At 45.2% G+C, this 27828-nt stretch overlaps 1 protein-coding gene across 1 annotated transcript in view; it reads left to right on the top strand.

Annotated features, from left to right (window-relative positions):
- ENAH (ENAH actin regulator) overlaps nt 1-27828 on the top strand; it is a 138408-nt gene that overhangs the window by 67822 nt on the left and 42758 nt on the right. The window contains 2 exon segments of the mRNA XM_045453285.1: nt 1066-1231; nt 10400-10577. Coding sequence (XP_045309241.1) covers nt 1066-1231; nt 10400-10577 — 344 coding nt within the window.

The raw sequence follows: 27828 nt of genomic DNA on the forward strand, positions 1-27828 counted from the left end.
AGAACCCACACTGATAACTGTTTAAAATCTTTGAGGCTAAAATTGGTAGAATGGGCAGTACTTTTGTTAAGGGTAAGGTTGGCTGAGCCACTGGGAGCACCTCCACTGGTCTCCGCTTTAAGCATCAGCTAAGTCTTGGACGTGGAGATTGAGTCGTTTTAATTGGTGTGGCCTAACATAACGTACCTGTTTTCTTCTGTTACCCACTCTTGGTACTTGATTTTTTAAAAATAAGATATGGTATGAAGTAATAAAATTCAAATCAGCCCTTTTTTCCCCAGTAGTATTATAGAATATTTAGAAGATGAACCTAGTACATAATATGAAATTAGGATCATCTTTACATTTTATTTGTGTATCTCAGTGTTATTTGGTAACAAATAATGGGAATGAAACTGAGATTTAAAGATTCTTCCTGGAAATTAGTCTTTTCTTCTTTAATGTTTACTTATGAGGGTTAGAATCTAAAATCTCGAGGGATCTTTAGAAAGGATCTCATTTTACCTTCGCATGTTTAAATGAACATGGGATGTTGTCTTGCCCACGTGGAGTCAAGGACTTAAGTCACATTGCCATCAGTTGATTGTTAGTGGCCACTCCATATCTCACGGACCGGATGGAAGTGGTCAGAGTTTGTTACGTTGGCCTTGCAGCAAGCCCGATGGTAAGAATCACCTTTCCAGTAAAGAGTGGGTAATCACAGGTCACCAGTATTATAAACATACGTGCAGTTGGACGATGACGGTTAATTTATATATGTGGTTGTGTTCAGTTTGACGAATGTATTAGATACTCAGTGTATTAGATTAGAAAACATTTCTTGTGTTTCTTATTTATGTGCTCTTCGTGGATCCTGACTTCCCGCCGGTCCCACACTACACTTCAGTTTTTGGTCTCTTTTGCCCCCTTAGACTCTACCCATTGAGGCAGGAAGCCTCTGTCATGTTCCCCGTTGTTCTAGCAGCCAGTGAGGCACTAATTGTGGGCTCACTCTGGTTTGTAGAGCTGAATGGGAAACTTAGCATATTTTAAATGTCTTAAGTTTGCATGTTTTATTTTTTACAGTGAACAGAGTATTTGTCAGGCAAGAGCTGCTGTGATGGTTTATGATGATGCCAACAAGAAGTGGGTGCCAGCTGGTGGCTCAACGGGGTTCAGCAGAGTTCACATATATCACCATACAGGCAACAACACGTTCAGAGTGGTGGGCAGGAAGATTCAGGACCATCAGGTAAGGGTCTCTTACCTTCTAGTGAAAGTTGTGTAGAATTACAGAAGGACTGTAAAGTAGTCCGCACCCTGAAGGAGCTCTTGGCAACTACAGTCAGCCTACTCCGTGTGGGAAAACTGGGATGGGGTTGCCTTCCCACCCTGTCCACCTTGCATGGATGAGGATTTAGAGCTAACTGTACAAAAATACAAATATGACTTTAAATTATGAACATTCGTTAGATCTTCTGGCTTTCCCGCTAGCTAGGTTTGGGAATCTAAGGTAAATTTAGGACCAAAAAAATGTGAAATACCACTTAAATAGCAGGTTGTGTGTTTAAGGAATTCATTTCCTGCCAAAGGTGTGGGGCTAGAGGGGGGAGTTGAAAATGTTAGTAATTTCAGCAAATACTGTAAATTCATGTATGATGGAAACATTGTAGGTTTTAAGATTGCTGGAATAGTTGGGCTTTTGTAATTCGTACCTGGGATGAAAACTAAGCCTTTCCTATTTCCCTGCTCCGGATTTCTCAGAAAGGTGACTGCACTACCTGATGACATGATGTCTTGGGTCTCAGCGGACTGCGAGCAGTGGTAGACAGAGGGAACGTGGGTGGGGCCTCACCAGCGCCAAGTATATGCGAACTGCAGCAAGAACTTGTATAACGGACAGATTTATGAAATGCTTTTGGTTCTGGTAAGATGGTGGACTCGTCCAGTGTCAAACCCATGCAGGAAAATAGGAAATTTCCGGCTGAGTCCTTAACTAAGGAAAGGCCGGTCCCCGGGTTTCTGCCAGGAACCCTGGTGTAGTGTGCAGACAGGTGCTGCGGCAGCCTTGTGTTTCAGGATGGCAGTTAAGAACTGTGAATAGCTACGGACTCAGGTCTGTCGTCCGTGTGCAGCTGCTGTGGGCCTGCAGGAGGTTGGGCTTTGAGACCTCCGTCTACACGGGGTGGAGCTCCGCGCTGGGCCACACACCATCAGCATAGGACGCAAAGGAGTGTGGATTTCTCTTTCTTCTTTCTTTTTTAAAGTTTGTTTATTTTGAGAGATAGAGAGCGAGCAAGGGAGGGTAGAGGGAGAGGGAGAGAGAGAATCCCAAGCAGGCTCTGCACTGTCAGCACAGGGCTCGAGATCGTGACCTGAGCTGAAATCAAGAGTCAACGCTCAAGTAACTGAGCCACCCAGGTGTCCTAAAATGTTTGGAAACTTAAAAACACTTCTAAATTCATGATGTGAAAATCACATCATTATGAAGAGTAAAAAATGGAAAATAAAAGACTTAGACTTCAGTGACAGGATGTGATATATAGAAACCTCTGACACATCTAAGCTGCCCTCAGATGGACAAATCTTAATGGCGAGCTTGACCCAAAGAAAACAGAAGGAAATAGTAAAAACATAAGGAGAAATTAACTAAACAAAAAACGTAAATAGAGATCATTAACCCAAAAGCTGTTTCATTGAATGGAAAAATTGGCAGAATCAAATAAAAAATGAAAAGTTACAAAAAATAGTAGGATTGGAAAAGAGATGTCATTATAGTTACAGTAAAGAGATCAACTGTATCATAAACAGCTTTATGCCAAGAAATGGGTCATTTTGTAGAAAAATACAATTGACCAAGACTGTCAGAATAATGGAAAGACAGACCCACAGTCAATAGTTAATAGTCTCCCCCCAAAATCTAAAAACCAAGGAGGGAGGGAATCTAAAGTATTTATAAACAACATTTAAAAACCTTTAAGTTGTTACCTGTTTTATACAAACTCTTCTAAAGAGTAGTATTTTATGAGGTTAGTACAATTTTGGTATCTGAAACAGAACAATTTGAGAGAGGAAAATTATATGCCAGCCTCAGTTATGAACACTGGCATAGATATAAAAGTCCTCAATAAGATATCAATGGACCAAATGCAGCAATGTATATGAAAAAAATACCACCTCTTAACCAAATAAGGTTTGTCTCCATCTCAGTAATGTAAGGCTAGTTTAACATTAGCTAATTTTTTAATGTCCTTTACCAGGAGAAACATGCAAGAAATGAGAGATTCAGAAAAAGCATTTGATAAAATCCGTACATAAGCATCTCAGCATATTTGGCATAAAAATGAATTTTCTTAAGCTGATAAGGATGCATTGTATAAACCTACACCACACATCTTACAGGATAGTATAATATTGGGGGGAGGATTTCCATTAAACTCGGGAATTAGTTGAGGATTTCAGCTTTTGTCATTTTCATTTAGCATTGCAGAGGTGGAGGTAACCTAGTGACATGAATATGATGGAACACAAGCTATACAGATTGGAAACAGAGTTGACCTTATTCACTGAAGTACATAAAAAATGCCAAGAGCAGCTGCAGATAAAATATGAGAACTAGTAAGATTGCTCATCATGGTTGCTGGATGTAAGAGCAGTTTAGCAACAAACAACTTGAAAATACAGCTGACCCTTGAACAAGCTGGGGGTTAGGGGCATCGCCTCCCGTGCAGTTTAGCAACAAACAACTTGAAAATACAGCTGACCCTTGAACAAGTTGGGGGTTAGGGGCATCGCCTCCCGTGCAGTTGGAAATCCATGTATAACTTTTGACTCCCCCAGAGCTTAACTGTTAATAGCCTACTGTCTACTGGAAGTCTTTTTTTTTTTTTTAATGTTTATTTTTGAGAGAGAGCGTGAGCAGGGGAGGAGCAGAGAGAGAGGGAGACACAGAATCAGAAGCAGGCTCCGGGCTCTGAGCTGTCAGCACAGGGCCTGATGTGGGGCTCGAACTCACAAACTGTGAGATCATGACCTGAGCCAAAGTTGGACGCTTCACCGACTGAACCACCCAGGCACCGCTAGATTGGAAGTCTTACCGGGGCGCCTGGGTGGCGCAGTCGGTTAAGCGTCCGACTTCAGCCAGGTCACGATCTCGCGGTCCGTGAGTTTGAGCCCCGCGTCGGGCTCTGGGCTGATGGCTCAGAGCCTGGAGCCTGTTCCGATTCTGTGTCTCCCTCTCTCTCTGCCCCTCCCCCGTTCATGCTTTGTCTCTCTCTGTCCCAAAAATAAATAAACGTTGGAAGTCTTACCAATAACATAGTCAATGAACATATATTTTGTAGTTTATATGAGTATTCATTTTGTTCTTAAAGTAAGCTGGAGCAAAGAAAATGTTCTTAAAATCATGAGGAAGAGAACATACACTTACAGGACTGTAAACAAGACTATTTTGGAAAAATGTTTGTGGGTAAGTAGACCCATGTGGTTTAAACCTTTGTCGTTCGAGGGTCAGCTGTATAATTTTATAAAGATATTGCTTGGAGTAACAAAAATGATTACCTAAGAATAAATCTAATAAATAATTGGTTTTCCAGAGTACCTTGTTATATTTTTCAATGGTTATCAGTGAAGCTGAAACAGACTATAATTTGTTAAACAGCGTCTAAACTTTCTATAGTAAGAGCCGTTTAAAAAATCACCTACTCCTCCCCCCCCCCTTTTTTTTTGCTTCCCACTTGGTGCTTCCTGTGTTCTGGGCACCATGCTTGGGTTTGCAGGAGGGCGGCAGTAGGGAATGGGGGGGAAGACATGCGGTGAGTGGTTTCAGCCTGGTACGTGCCATTCGCAGCACAGAGAGGTATACAAGAAGGATGTTTGCTGAGAAGACAGGGAAGAGGGTCGTGGACAACTTCGCAGATGAGATCAGGTGTTGAACCAAGGAGACCAGGAAGAGTTAGGCGTTCAGTGCACAGTGTGCTCGTTAGAGTCCAGCGGGGAGTGGGTGAGCACGGGTAGGATGGAACGTCACCGTTAATCTAGAGAATAACCCGCGCATTATTGTCAGGTCCGGACGTGAGGGCGCCCCTAGTGGACACCCAGCAAACACTTAGTGTTAAATGAACACGCGGGCTTTCCCTTACTTGTGAAGTTCGTAGAGAAGTGCCCGGCTGGCTTAGGCAGTGGAGGGCGCTGCTCTTGATTGCAGGGCCCATGAGTTCAAGCCCCACGTTGGGTGTGGAGCCTACTTGATAAAATAAAATAAATGAATAAAAAATAAAGTTCCTCGAGGTGATGTATGGCACTGACTACCCTTGAAAGTTAAAAATGAATGAAGCAATTGAACGAACGTGTTAAATTTCTCACAGTGGAGAAAGTGAACCAGTGATGACATAATGTGATTTAAGTAACAATCTCCCCCCCTTCTCTTAACATTCTGTTACTGAATAATTGAAAAAGTGAATGTGGCTGTTTTTTTTTTTTTGCCTGACCTTTTCAGACTGATTGCCAAGTAGGGATACAGACCCACCTTGCGGTGAGACTTACACCTTTATGGATGGCTTGTGTGTGGCCCCCCACCTCGATGCTTATAAACATCACATGACAAAAGGCCATCCTCTTTTAAATTATGGTAAAGTGCACACAATGTAAAATTTCCCATGTTACCCAGTTTTAAGTGTACGATTCATTGGCATTAAGTGCCTTCACAGTATTGAGCATCACCCCTGTTCATCTCCAGAACCATTTCATCCTCCCACACTGAAACTCCAAACCCGTTAAATAGGAAGTCCCTGTGTTCCTCTTCCTTAGTCCCTGGCAGCCTTCATTCTATCTTTTTTTTTTCCTCTTTTTTTTTTAATGAGTTTGATTATTACAGGTATTTCAGATAAGTGGAATGAGACAGTATTTGTCGATTTATGTCTGGCCTATTTCACTTAGTATAAGGTCTTCATATTTTATACATTTTATAATATAAGGCCATATTTTAAAAATAATTTCAAGTTTGGGTATTGGTAGATGAGGTAACATAGAGCTTCTCTGTGAGAACTTAAAACAATTGGACAGAATGTTAAGAAGAAACTGTGTTTGGAGAGCCTACATGACAAAGAAGAATTCTGGGTCCAAGATCAGAAAGAAGTGAGAACCAGAGAAGTGAGCCCAGCTTCAGACCTCTGAGTCATGTCTTGGTTTTGAAAGAGGACTGAGCAGAGCTTTTGGCAGACTCCTGGGACCAGCAGAACAAAAATCCAAAGTTAGGGCCTGCTAATGAGGGGAGAGCTTTCTTGGTAATCCCCAGGCTGTGATGTGGGACCCAGAAGCCCTGTCCTGTGGGAAGAGGTTTGACTCAGAGTGAGGCTGGCCTTTATGGGAACTGAAACCCAGCCTGTAATCACTTTGTTCACTGTTGGATGAAGTTGACTTCAGATTGTTAGTTTCCTAGCTGCTTGCCAGAAGCAAACATAAATCTTCCTGGAAAACTAGAGCATCATTGTGGGTCTCAGACTTTCCATACAGTTGTCCACACACAATGTCTGGCATTAGGTCAAAGTAACCAGGCATATGAGGAGACAAGAGGAGCAGTAATAGAACAGATCCACTGGGAGTCCATCCAGTTAGCTGAATTATCAGAAATTGACTTTGAAATAACTAATACTAAATATATTCAGGGAAATAGCACAAAGGTGAGAATTTCAGCCGAGAACTGGAAGCTTGAAAAAAGAACCAAAGGACATTTCAGAATTGAAGAATAACTGATACTGACGGGTCAGTGATGACTATGGCGACAAATTAGTAACAGCTAAAAAGAATTCGTAAACTGGAAGACAGATCATAAGAAAACGTTCAGACTGAAGCTAAGATACTCGGGGAGAGAAAAACATGGGCGTATAAAAAGAGCTTAAGAGACCTAGGGAAACAAAAACTAATTCCAAAAGATATATGTACCCCTACGTTTATTGCAGCAATACTTACAGTAGCCAAAATGTGGAAGTAACTTACCCAGGTGTCCACTGACACACGAATGGACAGAGAAGACGTATGTGTACACGGTGGAATGTTATGCAGCCGGGAGCACAGAAGGACATTGCTGTTTGCAATGACATGGATGGAACTGGAGAGTATGATTCTGAGCAAAAATCTAATCTTTTTTTTTTTGTTTGTTTATTTTTGAGAGAGAGATGGAGCGTGAGCAGGGGAGGGGCAGAGGGAGAGGGAGGCACAGAATCTGAAGCAGGCCCCAGGCTCTGAGCTGTCAGCGCAGAGCCCGAAGCGGGGCTTGGACTGATGAACCGCGAGATCATGGCCTGAGCCAAAGTTGGACGCCTAACCGACTGAGCCACCCAGGTGCCCCTGAGCGAAAATCTGATCTTAACCCAAACCTCAGTGTGGTCCTAAAACAGAAACTGTGACCCTTGCCTTCAACTCTGCCCTCTGGAGAGGTCTCTGCACTGTGGGTGGATAGGCCCCTGTCTTCTCCTGGGTCCGAACCCTAACCCAGCCATGGCTCTGGCCCTACCCAGGCCCAAATCCTAGGTCCGAGGATACAGTGGATTTGGGACACATGACCAACACAGGATTACTCCGCCAGGTACACAGAAAGACACCGTGCCATTTGCAACGACCGGGATGGATCTGGAGGGTAGGGACAAGATGAATACCATAGGATTTCACTTACACGTGGAATCTAAAAAACAAAGGCTCATAAATCTTGAGAATAAATGGGGGTGGGCGGGGTGGGGGGGTTGGGCGAAAGAGGTGAAGGGGATTAAGGGAAAAAAGACCTAGTGAATATAGTGGAAATTGTGTGTGTAATTGGGGGCCCGAAGGAGAGGAGACGATGGAGGGCAGAAGAAAAACTGAGGAGATCATGAACAAGAATTTTCAGGTTTGTAATAGAATGTCAACTTAGAGATGCTGTAGACCTAAAGTAGGTAAATGGAAAGAAAACCATCTAAACCTGTCCCGTCGCGAACACCGGACGCTCACGCCTCGCAGCGTGAGGCCTGCGGGCTGCCAGTGGAAACAAGGCTGAAGCGAGCGAGAGTGGTCAGCTGACTGACCAGCTGACCAGTGGCAGAACCAGCAAGAGCTAGGCAGGTACTGGGCTTGGAAGAAAACAAGTGACCCCTTCAAATTCTGTACCTGATAAAAATCCTCTCCAAAAATGAAGGTGAATTAAAGACACTTTCTGACAAAAATGGAGAGAATTCATCACGAGGAGATTTGCATCGAAAGAAATTGAAGTTCTAAAGCGTGTTTTTTGGGATCAGAAAGGATCCCCTCAGAAGCCTGGAGAGGGCAGGAGGAATAAAATGCAGCAGAAAGTGTAAATGTGGGCAAATCCTAAGCGATCAGCTGTTGCATAAATGTGACAGTCACGTTTTGGTGCCTGTTGTGATCTCTAGGGCAGCCGCTAGCACAACAGCGGTATGACTAGAGCTAGTAGAAGGGTAATAATAATTAAGTCCAAAAAAAGGTAGGATGGATTTAGACCCAAATTTATATGAAACATCATAAGTGGACTGAACACTCCAGTGAAAAGCAGAGACTGGCAGATGGCATAACCAACACAGAATGAATCGTGTGAATACAGAGCCGTGGCCGCACACAGGATTGAAGATAGCCCTGGAAGAATGAAGGGCAGAGTAAGGAGGACAGCACTCCAGCGGCAGTCAAGGCTTAGGAGAAGCCTACGATGAGGGAGACACTCTCCTTTTGGCTCACAGGTGGGCATCTGACCAGTAGAACAAAATGGAGCTGTTTAGCCACCTGATTTGTGGAAAGTAGAAACCTGAAGCACAGTTAATAGTGCCGGATCGATTGGACGGCCATCCTGGGAAGGAAACTCGAGCCTTCTCTCACTCCAGAGGCCTAAACCGTCTGCGGGTGGATTGGAGATGCAACTCTGGAAGTTAAAATGATAAAGCTCCTAAAATAACACGGGATAGTATTTTCATGGTCTTGGGACTGAGAAACACTTCTTAAGCAGGTTATAAAAGCATTAACTGTGAAAGGAAAGGAAGGCTAATTTGGACCGAATAAAAGTTAAGAACTTCCATTCATCGGAAGACACCGTTAGGGGAGAAGATATTTGCAGCACAGGTAACTAACACAGGTAACGGGGGTCTTGTTCAGAATATATAAAGGACTCTTACAAATCAATAAAGAAAAAGATGGATGGCTCAGTACAAAAACGGGCAAGAGATTTAATTAAAGCAGTGTTCATAAAAGAAGGTATCCAGATAGCCGTTACAACATGAAAAAGCACTAAATCTCATTAGTGATCAGAGAAATACAGTTCCAATAACTTGGTGTTGCTTGTGCACTCGTGCAAGCTGTCGCATGCTGCCAGGGGAGTGAAAATTGGCAGACCCAGTTTGGAATGCCACGTGGAGTTTTTTGCTGAAGCCGAACGTATCTTTGGCCTGTGACCACCCCACTCCCGGGTATACGCCCGACAGAGTGGGTGCTCATGTAGCGGAAGACGGAAGACGTGCGGGATGTTCGTGACATCACTGCTTTTAATAGCGCTGAACTGCAAGTAATCCAAATGTCCAGTACTGGGAGGATGGGTCAATAGGCATGGTCTGTACGATGGAGTGCCACCGAGCAGCAGCAGCGGGAGAGGACAAAGCACAGCCGCTCGCAGCGGACCGATGACGCCCACACACAGTTGTACTTGAGTCATGTGCCGTGAAGTTCAGAAAGCTGCGGGCCTGATCTGGGAGGTTGAACTGCGCTAGAGCCTTTGGGAGGTGGAGCATTTAGGAAGAAAGTTTCTGGTGTTAACATCCTATTTCTCCATCGGGATTTTGGCTACGTGGGAACGTTCGCTGAGATACGTGCTTACGTTTTGTATGCTTTCTGAATTGATAATGCTTTATTTATTTTTTATTTTTTTTAATGTTTATTTATTTTTGACAGAGAGAGACCGAGCTTGAGCGGGGGAGGGGCAGAGAGAGAGGGAGACACAGAATCTGAAACAGGCTCCAGGCTCTGAGCTGTCAGCACGGAGCCCGATGCGGGGCTAGAACTCACGGGCTGCGAGATCATGACCTGGGCCGAAGTCGGACGCTCAAACGACTGAGCCACCCAGGCGCCCCGATAATGCTTTAATAAACATGTTAAAAATATATTTAACGAAGATATGGATTTTCTTGTGTCCTGCTGATTTACTGTTTAAAGGCCAGACCTTTGTAACCATCAGACAGCTAACTTCAGTGAGACTAACAGTGAGCTAACAGTGAGACTGTTATTTTTACCGGCTGATTTTACCATTGATAGTTGTTGTAACCAGTTTGTTTTGTTTTGTTTTGTTTTGGCCAAGGTCCATCAGGACCAGTTTTGAATGAGTCTATCCAATCAGGATTTGTTGATATTGCCACTTACTGGGTTGACTCTATAAGGAATTACTGTCTTTTAGGTCGTGATAAATTGTGCCATTCCTAAAGGGTTGAAGTACAATCAAGCTACACAGACCTTCCACCAGTGGCGAGACGCCAGACAGGTGTATGGCCTCAACTTTGGCAGCAAGGAGGATGCCAATGTCTTCGCAAGTGCCATGATGCATGCCTTAGAGGTGTTGAATTCACAGGAAACAGGTACGGTGTCCAGGCTTACTCATTTCCTTGAACCGAGGTGCCATGTGTGTGTATGTGTTAAATAGATTTGAAATAATTCTTGAATTTTTGTTGTTTTCCACAGAAAGGTGAACTTTTGTTTGTTGATGCTAAACGTAGAGCCTGAAGATAGTCTTATGAGATTGGTTAGTTAGTAAATTTGTAACCCTGTCATTTGTAAATTAGTTATGCTCATTCTTCTCTAGAACCTCAGCTTTTGTTGCACGGATGTGAGGCTCAGAGAACGTGCAGTGGATAGAAATTACGTGTATTTATCATCTCACCTCGTATGAAGACACAGGTGTTTTCTGAAACACGTTTTTGAAGCCACTACTGAGCCCATGAGCCTCAAGTAGGACTGGGTTTCCCTCATTCTAGTAGGCAAGAACTGGATTCTGAAAGTTGTTTAAAGGTTTTTAGGAGTGCCCTCAGGTGGTGCAAGCCATGAATTGCACTTCCTCTGACACTTGATGATGGTTAAAGATCTGCAGAGATAATTCACTGTAAAAACCCAGGATTTAAAACTATATAGGTATCAGAGATCAGCTGTGTTTTAATTTTGGGCCACAGAATTGAAAACGAAATACACCAATGTGTGGTTATCTCTTTGGGGAGATAGGTTTTATATTCTGAAAGTAAGTGTCTTATGTAAAACAATAGGAATACAATTATTCTTGCCTTTGTTGTGTTGTTAGTAGTGATCTTGGTGATATGAATGTGCTATCGACAAAATTTGTGTATTTTAAGAGGAGAGAGAGATTAATTTTGGATATTCTGTTGAAGGTACAGAGTTTGAAAACCTATCCTAGATATGTTAGATACCTTATTTATACCATGCCTTATCTAGCCCATGTGTTAGTCTATTTCAGATACGAATTTCAGAGCAAGAAGACAGTTGGGAATCTTGCCGAAACTACGTTCTTATGCCTGTAGATGGTTTACGTTAGATCTTTTGAGGAAATTAAGATTTCTGCAGATAATCTGTACATAGCTCTTACATCCTGTCGATCTGAGAAAATAGGCCTCTGGAGCTTCTGATGTGTCACTAAGTGCAGAAGATAGCATGGGACCGCTTGCCGGTGTGTACAGTCGTGGGTGTGGATGGTCGAAGTGCCGCCGGTGGGGGTCCCTTGTGGGCGCTGTCGCGGGCACAGTGCTGCTCCTCTCTCGTCATGGTCTCACCCTAGGGAAGAAACCAGAGTTGTGACCCTTCACATCCCATGAAGAGGCCAGCTGCATAACACAGAATCCAAGGACCAGAGTGTGGAGGGGGTATGTAGACAGTGACATTTGGCTTCGCTGTGTTTAAAACAGACGAGCAGTATTTTTATTTCTCAACCTTCAGAAGAGTGTCGGTGGACTTACATTAGGAACTGAATGCTATCGAAGTGGTTAAAATGATTGTTTTTTATCTTGTCATCCAGGTTTTTTTAATTAAATGGAAAGGATTGTTTTTATCAGCATGTAGTCCGATAGTTGGCTTTCGAAAGGCAAATGCTAATTAATGTTTTTTCTTCTGATCTGGATCTTTTGAAATTAATGAGTCTTAATGTAGAGAGACTCAATTACATTTTCTTGTAATTTCCGAAGATCGCCCATCATCTCACTAGCTACAAACATTTTGGTAAGGCAGAAACATTTAGCAGAGTCTTCTCAGTTGGTCTTGAAGTTTTGTTCTCTTCTGTGTCGCAGCCTGAGCCTGTACTGCCGTGGGCTGAGGCGACGGAGAGGTTGCTAGGACAGGCTGGCCCGTCTTAACTGTCTCCCTGCATCGTGGCCCCTGTCAAGGCACAGAGGCCCTTGGTTTGATGGCAGTTTCATTAGAGAAAACAAAGCATGTGAGATGGATCGTGTTCTTTATAGTCTGATCTTTTTAGAAAATGACTTTTTTCGTAAATTACTATAGATAAACGGTGATTTCTGATCTTTGATGACGTTAATTAATTGGCTTGGAAATGGAGGCACAGGAGGATTCAGATGCTAGGAAGCAGAAGGGTAAAATTTTTCCGTGGATCTCCAAACTGGGATCCGGACGTATCACCCCAGTATTATTCAGGGGGCCCCTCCCAGCCACCTAAGCAAACACCCCCAGTAATGTCCCCTCTCATCTGGAGCATGCCTTGCCTTCCACAGCTGTTTGCTCTGGGTCCACAGCCAGTTCCTTGCTGAAACCATCCATTGTTTTCCTGCCAAAACCAAGTCGAAAAAGCTTAACTTGTGTGTCCCCTCCCTACACAAATAATATACCCAGTAAATCTCTGATCAGAAGCAACAGAAATAAACATTCCTAAAGGTAAAGCGACTGCAGATCCCCGTCTTCCTGCTTCTTCACGGTTAGCACTTTTTAAAACCACTTTTCTATATTGAATACTTCTGTTTCTTTGTTTGCTGTTTAGCTGTTAATGTCAGTATTAGCCACTGAATACCAGTTTATCCTTCTGAGTAAGTTTTAGGCTTGTTAAAGTCATACACACCTTTGTTCAGACAACGTCTTCTTCAGAAACCCAGTGCACACACAGACGAGACCGTGAAGCCGCTCTGACCTTTGGTGGGGGTCGGGGCCCCTGGCCGCCGAGGCGCCAAGCGGGGGCAGCGGTCACTAACCCGTCCGTTCTGCCAAAACCTGCAATAGCCCGGTTTTCCTTTCTCTCTCCCTTGCCCCCGAGTCCTCTAAACCCTCAAAAAAAATTTTTTTTTTAATTAAAAAACAGCTTTCTTTGGGGCTATTCATACTGACCTTTATAAGGTACTCTGTGTGGGGTGTGTGTGTGTGTGTGTGTGATATTTCCATCTCTTTTATGAAAAGGGAGGGTGGCAGGAATGTTTTCCTTTATTTTGTTTTTAACTTGCTGTGCAATTATCTAATATACTGGAAAGTACAGGAGGTGCTAAATACAGCCAGTTATATTTGGAATTTAAAAAACACAAATCACATGTTCTAACATTCTTGAAAAAGAATTGAATTAGGCTTCATTCTTTTATACCAAATGCTACAGTTTCTCGGTCTCCTTTCTCTAACGGACGTAGACTCGATTTTAGAGTTACGTTCAAAATGTGTTATCCAGACTGATTATTTTTCATTTCTGTGTTACTTGTCAAGTACATTTATAACAGTTTTGCAGATAATAGTTGTGGATTACATAAAATACACAGTTAGTCCTTGTGATGATTAGTGGAGGTAAATTTGCACGATCTGTTTTTGAGAAAGGTTCAGGTCATTTGAAAATAGGAAATAATCTTTTAAACTCACTTGTTTAAAAGGAAAATCATACTGAAACCAGCAAGTATGTTCTGCTTTTGTTCTTTTCAACCAAGATTAAGCATACCTTTGTAGAAGGAACACCTTCAAATACCTTACCATTAACTAAGACTGTTTTTGATAGATATTATTTTATAGCTATTGAAGATGGGACCACAGTCAAAGAAATCCTCATGTTTAAAAAAAGTTTTTTTTATTTTTTAAAACATTTAATATAGAGAGATTCCATTAATTTTTTTTTTTTTTTTGCTCGAAACTTGGTCTGATATATCTTTCAATGGGAGCATTTATATGAATTTTATCTCAGCATTTTTTAATATTTTTGAGATATGCTTTAGAATTAATTGGATTTTAAAAATCTCAAAAAGTTTCTAGAAATATCTTAAGTTACCAGCGACACTTTCAGTCCTGAAGTTTTCAGTCCTGAAGATGGCAGGATCCACAGGACAATACTGAAGTCATGTTGCAGAAGCTGTCCTGTACGTTTTGAGCACAGGGTCTGTGCCAGGCACTGGGAATGTTCTTGCCAGAGAAGCCTGTCGCCGGCCCCTGGGCTTCCAGTCTGGCCGGAGCTGCTGGAAATGAGAGCGGCTTGTTGGCACACGGTGTGGAAGTGCTGTGAGTGAAGTATGCAGAAAGGCCTTTGGAATGCCCGAGAAGGTTCCAGGGTCAAAGGGGGGATTTAAAGAGAAGATGACACTTGAGTTATGTTTTGAAGAATGAGTAGGCCTCATGAGTGGTAGAACATTCTAGATGGGGTTGGGGGCATTGGAACTTGGGGAGATTGGGAAACAACAAAGAGACATGTGGTGGCCTGGGTGCAAGGGGTTATGGAGGAGGGGACCCCAAGGGAGAAGTCGGGGAGGCTGGGAGGGCCTGTGACTCGGTGCCGGGCTGGGGGACACTGGGTGAGTGCTCCTGTGACCAGGTGGGTGCTTTAGGACGGGAAGGGCTGCCCGGCAGGAGGTTGGTGCCACTGTGATGCCGCCCCGGAAGTGAAACAGCCCCAGCAAAAAGCGAGCAGAGTGGAGCACAGGTGACACTATGACCTTCCATGCCCGTCCGTCGGCATTTTGTCCTTAAAGCGGGGCTGAGGCGGGAACGACGTGTTCATCAGGTGCCTGCTGCCCGCCAGCTCCTGACCGGGCGCATGCGTCACTTGTGGTCTTTGTAATGGCCCACAGTCGGCCGTGACCTCCTGTGAGAGGCGGGGGCACAGCCTGCACAAGTCCGGGGACTGGCCCCGGGCCACAGCCGCGACGTGGCCCTGTGCCCTGACTCGCTTACAGTTGTCCAGTGGTGTGCCGGGCGGGCCGGGACGAGGCTATGCCGTGGTCAGGTGGTGCCACATGTGTCCGGCAGGGGCTGTGGTGAACGTGGCCTTAAGCGGACGGGGACGGGGGTGGGGAGGCACAGATTCGGTTTGGACACCTGCGTTGGGAGCACTTCAGTGCCCCCAGAAAACCGTACAGGATCGGACGCTGGGAGGATCCCACACGTGACCTTGGGCGGTAGTTTCCACTTAGTTTGTTCGGTCACTTAAGCTCGTCCCTATTGTCGCAGAACTTCTGCCTCATACTGAGGTTCGTTGTCTCGCCGCGTCGAACGAGGAAGGTGTGGGCACAGTAAAATGAGCAGCAGATAGAAGTTGATTCGAGTAGAAGATGAGGAAGGAGGAGTACGGAAGCTCTTGTTACAGAGAGGGGACACGCGAGAGCGAATGCCCGCGACAGTGGGCAGGGGTCCTTGTTCTGTAAGGTTCTGGTGGCTCCCATCCCTCTCCCCTCATCCCTCACTGCTGGGCAGCCACAGGGGCTGGGTCATCCAGTCCTGCTCAGCTCCCGTCTGTGGCCACGTGGTCCCTGGTGTGGCGCAGGTTTTATGCCACTCCTTATTTTCAGCCGGGTCTTCAGTCAGATTCCTAGGGGGACCAGAGGGGCGCAGGTGGGGTCTGTTACATTCTTTAGAGGGACCTTAGGCCAGGTCAGCCAGGTCAGCGCTCCCAGCATTGTTCCAGAATACGTGTTCTGCCCCCCCCCCCCCTCCCCCCGGGACCTCAGGCCCTAATCTCTCCCTGTCTGCCTGTTGCGTCCTATCTTTTCTTTTCGCACGATAACCTTTAGAAACAGGAAGCATTAGCTGCTCCTCAGGTTTGGGGTCGGGTCGGTGGGACTGTCTCTTTGGAGGTGGCGTCACCGTCACCTGCTGCTTCACTTTTGCCCTTCCCTCTTCTGCTTATGAAGTCAGTCTTCACAGTAAGGTGAGGTTGATCTGCAGGAACTGGGACCCCGGCTTCTAGTCACAAATATTGGCAGGGGAGACATGGGTTCCCTGAGGCCCTGCATAACCTGACAGACAGACCCGGAGGAGGCCCAAGGCCGAGGACCCAGAGGGAGGCGGCCTGGGGTTGGGTCCTCTGGGCCTCAGGCCACTCCTCTGCTTCTCAAATGGCATCTTCAGAGTGCATTTAAGAGGCTTTTGAGGGAAGTCACTTTAGGGTGAGAAGATAGGAAAGAAAGGAACTTTCATTTGTTTTTTGCTTTATGTCTTTCAGTAAAATGTCACGGTCTTTTATTGTGATTCGGTGGAAAGCACTTACAATTGGAGCCCCAGATGTCTCCCCCTCTGGCGGGCACCTTCTCCAAAGTGGTTTCCCTTGTGGGAGTGTGTTAGGATATCGTTATGGGAATTACAGGAGATGAAGGCGCTAGCAGTAGTGAGCTATAAGATGTTACTTTTGAACGCTGATATTTACAAATTCCTAGAAAATTCTGCTGTGCGGATTAACTTCGAGGACTAAAAAGTGGTAGAGAGACTTTGAAATTTTCTCCAGCTTCTTCCTTGGCTTTACCCCCTGGTGAAGGCCTGCCTCCTTGCTTTTATTTCCTCACAGGAAATTAGCGAATTCATCCATCATATGAGTGCATCTAAATGCCAGGGGTAGTAATTAGACTCAGATCTCCTCCAGGCTTCTTCTGGTCTTGTAGGATAAGACACAGCTATAATCCGAAAGAAGTTCCACGTGAAGGGGAGCGAGGCTGCTTTTCGCCGGAGCAGCTGGGCGTGCGTTCCTGCCGAGGTGGCATTGTGAGCTGAGTGTGAAAAGTGCGTGTAGTGTAACAGTGTAAGTGCCGGGGTGGGGAGGCCACCCGGCAGGGAAGGAGCCAACGATTGGGTTGTCCTGGGGCAGAAGGTAGGTGTGATCGCTTTGAGAGCCTCGTGATGCCGCTCAGTGGGAGGCTGGGAGCACGTGGATCCTGTGGATGAAGCCAGACCCCAGCAACCGGCGGTGGTTTGGAAAGGGGGCTGCGGGAGCCTGGGGGTCCTGACAAGAGAGGAAAACTGAAACCGGAGATTTCAGTGAGGGCCAGGCGAGTTTGAGCAGGAAGCCCGTGTTCCAGCACCGTGTCCCCTTAGGTGAGTGTGTGCGTGAGAAAATCCCAACCGGTCATTTCCCACGCCCCACGCCCGCTGTAGCCTGGGGGGCGGCGTGTTTGCAGACCAAGTGGCCCCACTGTCAGATGAAGAAAGTCCCCGGTTTGAGAGAAAGACATGGAAATGAAAATGTAGTTCAGCATAGAGCTGATTTCTCTATGAACCTGAGTCTGGGTTCTAGAAAGAAAAGCACACGGGCACAGTTTTGTTTTCAAGTAGCTCACGGTAGGGAAAAGAAACTTACTGACTTCTTTATTAGATGTTAAAATGAAATTAGAGCGCAAATACGTTAATGTTAAGCCCACAGTTCAGTGATTTATTAAGAGAGTTAGCGTGTGCATCACATACAAATGTCCTTTTCCATGGAAGAGAATTCTGGTCAGATGAGAGCGGTGATTTTCAGGCTGTCACCAGAAGACCACTGGGACACAGCTGAAGTTGTGTGTCTTGGAAAGTTGTGGGAACAATGTGTGCCATACATTGTTACACCTACTTATTCAGATCCTGAGCTGCTTTGTTTGGGACTGAAATTTACCAGCTCTTCGTAGAGATAATTAATCTAAAACCTATCAGAAGTTCTAATGGACTGTTGTTGACATTTAGGAATTTTCGGATCTTTTTGTGCTTTTGTGATTGTGCCAAGATACTGATAAGAAAAGTTGAAGCATTCCCAGTACCTGAATTGAAAACATGACCCATTATGTATCTTTGATTACTCGTGAAAGATAGTTCTTTGGACAGGCTCACTCTGAACATCTGTCTGGTCGAGGGTGTTGGTTAAAGTAACAAAGGGTTTCCAGCTGTTGACCAGGCTAGGGGCTGCCGAGCTAGGCTCCTAGTTTCTGTGCCCCACCTGTCGCGCAGCCTCAGTGTCCAGCCTGTGTCTCTGCCCTTCCCAGCTGGGGTTCCATGGGGGAACTGAGGGTTTCTGGAAAGTGATTTGGGTGGTGGGTCTCAGCTCTCCCCAGCATGGTACGTAGGTACCCTCACTTTCAGTGGGTACACCGAGCCATATTTTCTTGGAAGGCTGCCTCTGGTACGTTCTGTTCCCTGGGCCTCCCTTTGCACCTCTGCTCTCTGATCTCATGTTCACCCACAAGGACTGCCTTGAAGTTCTGGGACAAGAAAGTGACTGTTGGATTCATGCAAATGATAATGACTCATGTATCACGTCCTTCTCATCTGTTTGGGATAACCCTGCCCTCTAGCATTTACACTAACTAATCCTTGGAATTATTCTGTATCTAGTTTTTTAGTCACCAGGGGGAAAGTTCGAATGTTCACTTTGTAGCTACCACTCCTCTCATGTTGTGTCGTGTCGTGTCGTGTCGTGTCGCGTCGTGTCATGAGAGGGATTGATGCCTGGATTGAGGTCTGCCTGAGTGTTCTCCATATTCTCCTTTTCTTTGGGCTAAACTACCTGCAACATCAGAAATCTTGAATTGAAAGCCCTAACTCAGGGACCTAAAGGGTCCCTAACTCAGGGACCTCTAAAAAGTGTGCTCCAAGGACCCTTGAGGACCCTCTCCTAGACCCTTTCAGGGGGTCCGTAAGGCACTCCATTTTCCTTACACTTCAGCTGGAACAGTGTGCCACACACAACACACCGAATGTGAACGAGAGTGAAATAATGCAGCTGTGTTCTACTAAACCAGACATTAAAGAGATTTGTAAAAATAGAAAAGCATGCTGTCCTAATAGCTAATATTTTTTTATTTGGAAAATAATAATGATAATTTTTAATTGCTATTTTTAAAGTGAATTACTAGAAGTTAGAAGTGGAAAAATATTGTCTATTTAATACAGCAAATGACAGCAGCTGTAACTCACGCAAATGCTCTTCAGGGGCTTCAGTAATTTTTAAGAGAGTTTGGGGGCCCCGTGACCAAAACTTTTGAGAATGACTGCCCTAACCCGTCATCAGGGAGACTGTTGACTGAGAAAAGAATTTCCAGCGTCTCTTTAGCTTTTCTCGGCAGCGTAGTGAAAATGTCTTGCCTGTGGGATAAGACTGGCTAGTGGATGAGAATTGATTATTGCATATTTTTTATTTCTTTAGTGCAGGATTCTGTCTTCAATACAAGCCTTGCTTTGCCTATAACAGAGAAACCTCTCTTCCTATTGTTATTATTCCCTCTTTTTCTGTTTTGTATCTTTTCTCCGGCCATCAGGATGACTTACTGGGGGCTGGGTGTGTGAGGGCAGGACTTCACCAGTCGGAGAAGTGGGCGGAGCCCAGTCCTGATCCCAGTCCTGATCCCCCGTCGTCCTCATCTGTCAACGACAGGGAGAATGCAGGTCTGGTGGCCCTGTTTTGTGCCTGACGTATGGAAATTGCCCAGTGATTAGATTGAAACCACCTTCTGTCCAACACGAGTATCTGTGGTTGCTGTTCTAGCTCTGCCTCTTAGAAATTCAGGTTCTTCTGGTTTCTGACTGGTACGTTTGTGACTTCTTGGTTATGTTATGATAGATGAATGGTTACATGATCATATAATGTGGGGATTATTATTTATAATAAATGAACTGAAAATGGTTACTTCAAGACTTACAAGCTCCTGATCACTTGCTGTTTGGGAAAGCAAACAGCTTGGCCACAACTCAACTCTAATATTGCGCTCTTCACGAGCACGGCCTTCGTCATACATTGTAGGCCCAGGATACCTTGTCCCGCTCCAAGATGGATGTGACCAAATAACTAAAAGGGACAGATAGGACTTTTCTGATTAGTTTACATGTCCTGGTCTTACCGAAGGTTAACTTTAGCCTGAAGTTGGCTGTCAGGCAGACATGACAGTCTGTCTACGTCTCGTTCTCGTTTCTTTGCTTCTCTGGCAGTCAGACGGTTAGGCATCTCATAATGCATTACCTGATGCAGGTCTAGCGGGGGACCGCATTTCTCAGCGTATTTTGCATTTAGCCTGTTTAATTGTAATTGTGCTGCAGTGACCCAAGGATGTCATCCTTGATGATTTGCTTGTTTCAGTGCCTGAGAATAGTAATTTATGTACAGTTACTTCACTTGAAGTCCTGATTTTAGTCCTACTTGTTGCCCATAGATTGGAGAAGCATTTGCTAGATGTCAGAAATTCAGATACCTGTTTTATAGGACTTTTCCATCTGTAAACACGGATGTAGGGGGTAGAGAGAAGCTTTAAAGGTTTTTTTTTTTTATGTTTGTTTATTTTTGAGAGAGAGAAACTGAGTGGGGAATGGGCAGAGAGAGGGAGACACAGAATCCGAAGCAGGCTCCAGGCTCTGAGCTGTCAGCGCAGAGCCCGACACGGGACTCAAAACCGTGAACCGTGAGATTGTGACCTGAGCCGAAGTCGGACGCTTAACTGACTGAGCCACCCAGGAGCCCCGAGAGAAGCTTTAATCGGATAGAGTCTATTCTGTTCATTAATGGTAAGAAATGAACCGTAGGATCCACTTCTCTGGGGAGACCGTCACAACCCACAGTGGCCCCCAGGCCTGCTGTGCAGATGTAATGGTTGGGAGTCGGCTGTGCTCTCATCTGCCTGGAAGTGTGGCAGTGGCCTGTGGGCTGTGGGCTTGTCCGTCTGTGTTTGTATCCAGCACGTTAGTGCCGTGCGTGTGGGTGAACCTCGGGCATTCCTGTTTTATGTTGTAGGCAAGATAGGAAAATTCTAATCCATTTTTTGAAGATGGTATTAAACAGTGGTATCTTTAAAAATCGGTATTTTATCCATAAAGAATATTGTTTTGGTAATCCATAAAAAACTCCTCTAAGAGGCAGGTGGTCTCATAATGTCAAAGAAGAAAAGTATTTGTTTTCCTAATAAGGTACTAGGTTGCATGCTATGAGAGAAGCAAAAGCGAGTAATTTAAAATAGTCGACCCGAAGGGGCTGTGACCTGGGCAGAGAAGACAGACGTGGTCAGAAGTGTCTGCGAGGCAGCCCGAGTCCCACGCGTGGTACAGAGCGGCGGGGTCAGGTGGTGTGAGCCAACAGCGTACTCTTGTGCGGAGGAACCAGGAATAGTCCTCGTGAGTAGACCTGCTGTTTCCGTGGGCTTCTACAACGTCTGAGAAAATTCTTGCAGGAAACAGATGACCTCTGTTTTCTGGAAATTCTCAGGGGTATTTGGTTATGACGGTGTCATTCGTGTAGGAAGAGACATGTTTACAGGGAGGAGGTTCCTTTACAAACCCTGTTCTGCTCTTTACCATGGTGCTGCCGTAGAAGAATTCCTTTTCCTTACTCCCTCAGGCTCACCAGTCTTCTACACTTAAGCCTTGAGTCACACTCGCCCAGTCTGAAGGTGACTGGGAGCGGGTCTCTGGTCTCTTCCGCAGATGGCACTCGGGGTGGACCTTGTGTTGATAGGACCGAAGTTAGTGTGATGTTTTCAAGGTTCAGCCGTCTTCTAAGAGCATGTGTCCTGCCTGGCAGTGTGATAAGTAAATGCTAGTAAACAGCGTGTCTCCTGTGTGCAGGTGTGCGTTTTTCACCGTGCCAGTGGATTTGCATGCTTCAGCAGTTGGCTTCCTCATTTTAAAGTTGTGTGACTGGTGTACAGTAAAAGTGATGACTGAATCTTAGCAGTTAAAAATTTTTTTAATGTTTATTTTTGAGAGAGAGGGAGAGCACAAGAAGGGGAGGGGCAGAGAGAGAGGGAGACACAGAATCGGAAGCAGGCTCCGGGCTCTGAGCCGTCCGCACAGAGCCCGACCCGGGGCTCGAACCCAGGAGCTGTGAGATCGTGACCTGAGCTGAAGTCGGACGCTTCACCGATGGAGCCACCCAGGTGCCCCATGGATCTTAGCAGTTTTTTAAAATAAAGAGCTTCAGAGCAAAGCAAAAAGCCTTCCATGGATTCTTTAGTTTAAAAAAACTGAACATTTTAGAGGCACCTGGCTGGCTCTGTGAGTGGAACGTGCGACTCTTGATCTCGGGGTTGTGAGTTCGAGCCCCACTTTGAGTGCAGAGATTACTTAATCTCTGGGGTGCCTGGGTGGCTCAGCTGGTTAAGAGTCTGCTGCTTGATTTTGGCTCATGTTACGACCCCAGGGTCGTGGGATTGAGCCCCACATCAGGCTCCGTGCTGGGCGTGCCTACTTGAGATTCCCCCCGCCCAACCCCCCATCCCCCGCCTTAGCATTCCTGTGTGAGCCCACTCTCTGAATGAATGAATGAATGATTTTTTTATACCCCCAGCATTTAAAAACTTGTTGAGTTATAGCAGAATTGTGCAGTAATTTTCCGTGCCAAGCTGTACATAGAGGTGAATGCATGACCGATTGGTGAAGTCTCTGACATTCATCCTCTTTTGTCTCTGAGCTCAGTTTTCCTGCCCAGAATTGCCTTGCCTTCATTTTTTCCCCACATCCAAGAGCATTAGCTTAGAAACTGGGTACTTTTATTGATTCTGTTCGTTCTTTTTCTCCTGTAAAAGTAGGGAAGAGACTTGGTCTTTGAAAGTCTCCATATTGTACATTTAGAATGAAAACACTTCTCGTGGTGACAAGACTTTCAGCTCTACATGTGGATAAGCGAGCAAAGTTGTGACTTTCCTTACAAATGATCTGAGACATCCTCATGTCACTGAGTGCCCCCCCCCCCCATGAACCTTGCCCACGGAACTGCACGTCTTTACCATCACCCCCACCCAACTTCAGTTTTGTGGGCTGTCTCAAGTCCATTCTCTCTCTCTCTCTCTCATCCAAGTGTAAGTTTGGACCACTTTGCCTAATTGCAATATTATACTAAAACCTTTCTCCTAAGTCTTTAGATAGATTCTTCATCTTTCTTAGAAATTCTGATAATTATCTAAGTTTATATTTATGCTTATTATCTCCTTTCAGATTTTTTAAGTGGCTAACAGAAAAAAACATACATGATAAAACTTGAAGTAGGGGAAAGCGCTCCTGGTGAAGGGGGTAGTTCTCTTATTTGTCTGGGGGTAATAGGGACTCCAGTTGAGTGTTGGCTGCTCACAAGTTCTAGTTGGCTCAAAAGGAAATACTCCCGCCGACCACACCACGAGAAGAATGGCGTGGGCCTTCTGTGTGTGAGGTGGCCCTGTGGAGGGAGGGACATAGGGGGAGCACATCTGAAAGATGGAAAGACCAGTGTGCCTGGACCATCGGGAGACAGAGTATGGACTGGGTGAGATGGGCAGTGGTCACATCACGGAGAGAAGGCACTGGAATTTGCTATTTATCTTAAGAGCAGTGAGAAGCAGTGGAAGAAATTTTACTAAAGCAGGCAATTCTGTCTGGTTCGGTTGTTAGGGTCTCACTGGCTGCCCTGGGGAAGGGGACGTACCGAGATCAGAATGGGCAGCTTCATCCAGTGATGCTGTCGTCATCGCCCAGGCTGCTGGTATCTTTGTTTTTGAGCTTCTCCCCTGCTCCGGGTGTGTGTATGGTTCAGTATATGCACTTCGGTGTGGACATACGGAGTACACGATAAAACATTAAGAAAGCAAGAAAAAGGATGAGAGAAAAATGAGCAGAAATAGAAATGCTGTTCTCTTGCCCACCCCAGTGTATGTTTAGCATTCTGGAGAAATGTGTCCCACTTTGAAAACCACCAGTGTGGACAAGCGGTCATGGAACATTCGAGAGATTACGGGGTTGCAAGTAGGTTAACTGGTAGTAGTAGAAAGGAATGGGTGCGGAGGGCCCGAGGTTTCTAGTTTGTGCACCCGAGATCACCATGCGGGCTGAAGAGTTAGCCAGTACTCCAGCAAACGCTGGTCGGGTTTTTGACAATAGTCTTCTGCTTGGCCGTGCACATACTTAATAATAATGCCTTTAGTGACCAAGGCAGGGGGGAGGTTGTCAGCTGGTCTGCTGGACGGCTCAGCTCTGCAGGGAAGAGGATGTGGGACGTGGGTCACTCCTACCTTTACACAAGTGTTAGCAGGTGGCAGGACCGGGCCACTACTTCCGGTTGACTCTTGAGGCTTCTTTGGCCGGAGGCAGAGCCTCCATGGCAGGTCGGGTGCTGAGCTGGGAGCACATGGAGACTGTCGCCGTTCCAGCCTCTAGTAAATGATCGGCAGTCTGTGAGCTGTTAGCAGCTGTTCTCACGTTTTTGCTTAGAAGGAAATAAAATGCCTTTGAGTCCGTAAGTTGGGGAAAGATCGAAGAGATGAAGAGAGGCAGGGGAAGCCCATCACATGTGCAGTGTTGCCTGAGACACGGCACACGGACGGGAGAGCAGTGCGGCTGTGGGCGCTGTTCCAGGTGTGGCTTTAGATGCGTGGTGCTCCAATTCCTGAGATAGGTAAAGATTTTCTTTTGTTAAAAACCACATATTTTAAGAGGAAAATTTTTTTGAAAATGTATTAAAGTGCCACTTTAAAAATGCCATCCCTCTGAACACAGTTTACTCTTTTCTCACCTCTTCTGGCACGGAGCCCTGCAGTCTGACACACACACACACACACACACACACACGTACACGTACACACACACACACACGTGTATACATCCAGTTTTATTGAGGTATTACTGAAAAATAAAATTGTAAGATATTTAAAGTGTACGTCATGATGATCTGATATAGTATATATTGTGAAAGGATTTCTCCCATCTAGTTAGTTAACACATCCATCATCTTACCTCTTTTTTTTTGTTTTTTTTTAATGATTTTGGTGAGTTGGCAAATTTCATTTATACAGTACAGTGCTATGAAACTGTAGTCACCATGTTTTACATTAGATCCTCAGTCTTTACTCATCTTGCAGCTGAAAGTTTGTACCTTTTTACCAACCTCTCCCTATTTACCCCCACGGGCCCTGGCAACCACTTTTCTACTGTTTCTATGAGTTTGGTGTTTTTTTTTTTTTTTTTTTTTAAACATTTGTTTATTTTTGAGACAGAGACAGAGTGTGAGCGGGGAAGGGGCAGAGAAAGAGGGAGACCCAGAATCCAAAGCAGGCTCCAGGCTCCGAGCTGTCAGCACAGAGCCCAACGCGGGGCTCGAACTCATAAACTGTGAGATCATGACCTGAGCTGAAGTCAGATGCCCAACCACCTGAGCCACCCAAGCACCCCAAGTGTGTTTGTTTGTTTTAAGTCACCGTACAAGTGATGCCAAGTGGTCTCTTTCTCCACCTGGCTCATTTCATGTAGCATAGTGCCTGCAGGGTCCATCCATGTTGTTGCCAATGACAGGATTTTCCTCTTATGGCTGAGTAGTGTTCCACATCGTGTTGTGGAATGGAGTATTATACACACACACACACACACACACACACACACACACACACACATACACACACACACTGCATCTTCTTTGTTCTTTCGTCTCAGGTAGTTTCCGTGTCTCGACCGCTGTGAGTGATGCTGCAGCAAACTGAGGAGTGTGGGTATTCCCTGGATACCATGTTTTCCTTTCCTTTGGATATGTACCCGGAAGCGGGATTGCCGGAAGTTAGGGTAGTTCTGTTTTTAATTTTTGAGGACCCTCCATACTGTTTCTGTAGTGGCTGCAGCAGTCGGCATTCCCGTGGTACGTGTTTTTGTTTCGTGTTGTTTCTGACGCAGGCAGCGCAGTGTCTCCCTGCGTTCGGTTCTGGATGCCTTAGAACAGACACACACACGTTTGCTTTCATTCCCTTTCAGTGTATGTAGTAGGACTTTGCAATCACGAGGGAAATACCGGGGGGCCCTTACTGATGGTCAGAAGCATGAACACTGCTCATTTGGAAGCTGGTGATGTGTGCTCACTGGACAGATCAGCTTTCCAGAGAGTAAATCAAATTAAAACTGGCTTTAAGCAAACGATCTCATTTAATCCTCAGAAGAAATGATGAGATGGGTAATATCCCCTTTACAAGTGGCCGTGGGATGGGATGCTACGGGTCTGCTGTAGTGATCACATCTAGCGGGAAAATGTAGTCAATCCCATCGATTTGACCCGCCTCTCATTTTCGCTACTGCTGTCTGACCCGGCCTTCACCGTTGCGCCACTCGTACAAACACCTACGGGGAGAGAGTGGCGAAAGGCCGAGCCTGAGGGATCGCTGCCTTCCAGACCACGTTAGAAATGAGCAAACAGCCACGACGAGACTGTTGTGTGGTCAGAGTAGCTGATACATGTCGTCAGTTTTCTTCTCCGGAAGTCAAATAGAGATGCTCAGTTTTGCTTTCTTGATTCCCCTTAACCTACTCCTCAGTTGATGCTTTCCTGGAGGGCCCGTCCTTTCTTCTCCCAGCTCGGAGCCCGTTCACAGCGAGGCCGACTCGGGGAGAGCCGCTGTTGCGGAGGCACATGCGCGGTGCCCGGGGTACTGATGGCAGCCGTGACCCTGCTTCCGCTGCGGGCCTCCCGGCACCGGACAGTGAGTGCTCCTTCCCACGCTCCTCCCTCCTCCTCCTCCTCCCCCCTCCCCAGTGAGCATCAGAGTTCAGCAGGAAGTGCCTGCAGGCGTATGCATGTGACTGAATGAATTATTCAAGTGTCTCCGGGGAAGGGGAACTGCAGTAGGATGGAGAGGTGGCCAGGAGCTGGCGGGGAGCACGGGTCCTGGAAAGCAGGTGCCTGAGGATCCCAAGTGCAAGCGTGAGGCGTGATAGCGTAAACTGTGACAAGCACAGACGTTTCTGGTTGAAAATGTTCTGTCTCACGCAGTCCTAACGGTTCACCTGCATTCTGACAATTTGTCAGATGACTCTGCCGAAATGATCGGTACTGGAATGTGGCAGTTTCTTTGCTGTCAGAGGCGACATCATTTCTCAGGTTTTCCTTGTGAGTTTTTATATTTCCCTGACTCTTTTTCCCTTTAAATATGAATTAAAGGAACTGAAGAATAAAAGCTGAAGACCAGGCATGTTTATTTAATAAAGGCTTTATTAGAAGTGTCATTTACAGACATCGGTAAGACAGGTTCTTTTAAAGTTTAAACTTGAAATAGAATTATTGACAATTTCCTAAATCGTTTCTCTCCTCTGCAGTGATGTGCTTGACTTGGTAGACATGTTATATGCATGCCTGTGGTCTCTTCTGTCATTACAGTAATGTTGTGCCTGCGGCTCTCACAGGCCTCGAGTGGGTTGTTGGAGGTACTTAGCAAAGGTGCCTTTTATCAATCTTATTTATTCTGTTTCTGTTTGAAAATATCTGCTGTATGTATTGTTTTTAAAGCAAGATTTAAACTTAATTGGATTATATTAAATCTAATTTCTAAAAATGATAAATTCTCCTGATTATATAAGATTTATTACCATGTTCAGATGTACAATCTTTAAATATAAGTTGGTTTGTTCTGATTCTATGGAGACTTTTTTAGTATTAATTGTGTTACCTAAAGAGCACAGTTTAGGGGAAATCTAAAATACCGTCTTGTTAGCCTTTATGCAGTCTTCCGTAAGCCAGTATGTTTTGATCTGTTCATTGATTTTGGTTAATACCAATGGAAAAGGAAAATATTTCCCATGCTGAAAAGAATTTCTTGGGGATTTTATAGAAAATTATTGATGTAAAGTTTTCGATGTCATTAATGTAATCCTAAGAAAAATACTAATTTTGTTTTTTCTACCCCACTTTTGAGCATCACCTTG

Source organism: Leopardus geoffroyi, chromosome C3 (genome assembly GCF_018350155.1).
Source record: "Leopardus geoffroyi isolate Oge1 chromosome C3, O.geoffroyi_Oge1_pat1.0, whole genome shotgun sequence".
NCBI lineage: Eukaryota > Metazoa > Chordata > Mammalia > Carnivora > Felidae > Leopardus > Leopardus geoffroyi.